This window comes from Bidens hawaiensis, unplaced genomic scaffold, assembly GCF_021521415.1.
Source record: "Bidens hawaiensis isolate Kalapana, Puna unplaced genomic scaffold, B.hawaiensis_p1.1 tig00010424_1, whole genome shotgun sequence".
NCBI classification, from domain to species: Eukaryota; Viridiplantae; Streptophyta; class Magnoliopsida; order Asterales; family Asteraceae; genus Bidens; species Bidens hawaiensis.
This window is the reverse complement of record NW_027491793.1, coordinates 823,114-826,081: the sequence shown is the minus strand read 5'-3', so window position 1 is coordinate 826,081 and position 2,968 is coordinate 823,114. Positions and strand designations below refer to the sequence as shown.

Below are 2,968 nucleotides of genomic sequence, written 5' to 3'. Positions count from 1 at the left end.
ACAATTTCCAAGCTAACATATAATAAGATATAATTAATTATTTTGATCTATTATAATATAAATGATAACGATGACCATATAAATAAATATACATAACATATTTATTCTTACAATCTAAAAATCCTTAGCCTAATCCTACATATTCATGGATTGAAATTGCGCAAATTTACAAACACTAGAAAAAGAGATTGACGTTACTTATAATTTTCTTATAAAAAAGGATTAAAATGTAGATATACATCTTAAAGAAAGGTTAAGATGTCTCTATCTTTTAATCTTAATCCTCGCCTTTCATCTATCAATTAAGCATGAATGCTATAATAAAATAACCTCAATGAATTGAAATTGCTCTATCAAACTATCAATCAACATAACATTTAAAAGTTAAAACTTACCATCAATCAAGTTCTACAATATACTAAAGATTAAACCTAGGCAAGTTAGTTGTTTTGTGTCAGATTAAACCTAGTTATTCCATACTTCCATCTTACAGCTAAAACCTAACACACTCGTGTGCATAATACACACGTGTCCCCCAACCCATAACCCTCTATTATCTTCCAATCCCCATCCTCCATCTCACCTCCTCAATTTCTTCACCAAGCACTCATTCATCATGTGCTGCAGCCATGGATTCATCTCCAGACTCCCTACCGCACCTCCGCCACTCGTTTCCCCACGAACCCACCTCCCAATCTCACCCACAATTCGAATATTACCCACAGCTGGCTCGAGATCTTACCGAACACAATCGGTTAAAGACAGCGGCGCCTCGGTGTCGGAGACAATTAAGGATGACTTGAGTTTTTATGAGTTGCTGGGGTTGTCGGAATCGGTGACGTATGTGGAGATAAAGCAGGCGTACAAGCAGTTGGCCAGGAAGTACCACCCGGATGTGTCGCCTCCCGGTCGGGTGGAGGAGTATACCCGGAAGTTTATTCGGGTTCAGGAAGCGTATGAAACGTTGTCGGATCCCGATCGCAGGGCCGTGTATGATCGGGATATGGCTATGGGGATTCACTTTGCGTTTAGTTCGAGAAATCAATTGCGCAATCAAGAGGTATACTTGAATTTTAATTTGTTGATCATGTTTAATGTTTTACCGTGCTGAATGTTACACTCTATAAGAATTTATTAGTTTTTTTCTTTAATATATTTATTGTGTGCTTTGGAGATGCTAATATAATATATGAGTCTAGGGGTTATTATTAGTTTGAATTTGTTGATCTTGCTTAATGTTTTACCCTCAAATTGGTAGATCTTTAGATGATTTTAATTGTTTTTGGTTTTGTTTTTTGATTGTGTCTTTTGGAGATGCTATTATTGTGAACTAATCTAGGAGTTATAATCAATTTCAGTTTGTTGAACATGCTTAATGTTTTACCGTCAAATTGATAGATTTTAGGTGTTTCTAGTTAATTTTCAATTTTTTTTATTGTGTGCTTTAGAGATGTATATATTGTGAACTAGTCTAGGATTATTATCAGTTATGCATTATACAAACACTTTTGCAAAATGTACATCAGTCTTCATGTCATACCATACGGTCTGTATAATGTGACATTATACAATGTGACATCAAGTCTGCACAATAGAGTGTCACATCATACAAGCTGTATGATAGAGCTAAAATGGTCATATGTGTTAGTGAAGAACATCATATGGCCCATGAGATTCGTCTTTCAAACGACTTATATGACCACTTTTCATCTGTCATACATCTCATATGGCCATTTTCCTCTTGCCATACAACTTGTGTGACACATTAGTGATTTCTAGATAATATATATCAAGATAATATACTAGTGATGTTCCATTAGACACAATCAGTGATATACCAATAATAGTTGTCTCTTCATTGTGGAAAAGTTGGGTAGACATTTAATGATGAAGAGGAGTCTATAGTTCTAAGGCCCTTTAATGGCCACACAATTTGTCAATTAAAACTTGCCTAAAACCTAAAGAAAAAAAAACTGTCTTTATGCACCACGAATCCAAGATCCTCCCTAGCCGTCTAGATTTGTTAATTGAGACGAATGTCTTTCAATCTTTATTCTCTACATACCATTAACCAAATAAGACTTAGTTTTGTTTGGTTTGATATGAACGCATTTTTACTATATTATGATGTAGAAAATGGAAAAAGGTGAATGGAGAGGTCAATGGCAAAGTCAACTGTCCGAGCTAAGAAAAAGAAGCACGAATAAAGAAACCGGGAGTAACATGTCATGGGCAGCACGTATGCGAAGGGAAAGAAGACAATCTTCGTCATGATTATTAATGAGTATGGGGATTTCATGTATATATTGACACTACTGATCGCATATATGTATGCTCTATCAAGCAACTGCATCATCGGTAAGTGATGAACTGTATAAAAACTAGCTATAGGTAACACACTCGGTTATATAGTTATAAGCTAAACTATGTGAAATTAATAATATTTGGTTGCTTTCAGCCAGTGGACATTATGGACCCATCAGGTTTGAATTATTTTCGTTCAATTATGATATGATGAGTTGAGTTGTTGGTCGCTCTTGATGGGGTCGTCAATATCAATATGTGGGCCTTTCATTTCATGTATCACCAAAAAAGAAGGTTGCAAGAAAGTAACATTATAGCGTCTATGTCCACTATTTCAAGTTTTGTTTTGTTTTCTGTTTTTTTTGTTTTTAAAGGTTGGTACACATTAAATTTGGCCACGCGTAGCGGTTTGTGACCACCATCACTGTTCTGCCCCGTGACCACCATTTATGTCGCCTTCTTCAAGATCGATTAATGGTAGTCAGTTGTTTGTTTCTAGCGTTTGGCTGACTATTTGACTGCTTTGTCATCGGTCCCTAGCAGCCCAACTTATCTATGTGCTGCTGATGGATCGATCCGGTTCGCTATTATCACGATTATCTTTTTTTGTTGTGTTGGAACATTTTCTAAAGTGTTAAAAAATTGGTGAGTTTGTGCGTACCCC

At 35.8% G+C, this 2,968-nt stretch overlaps 1 protein-coding gene across 1 annotated transcript; it reads left to right on the top strand.

Moving 5' to 3' along the window:
• Positions 1-546: 546 nt before the first annotated feature.
• On the top strand, positions 547-2,342 carry LOC143535158 (chaperone protein dnaJ 20, chloroplastic-like). Its single transcript, XM_077029494.1, has 2 exons — positions 547-1,060; positions 2,134-2,342. Exons 1-2 carry the CDS (start codon positions 617-619, stop codon positions 2,272-2,274), a joined length of 585 nt encoding a protein of 194 aa, XP_076885609.1. The 5' UTR covers positions 547-616; the 3' UTR covers positions 2,275-2,342.
• The last annotated feature ends 626 nt before the right edge of the window (positions 2,343-2,968 follow it).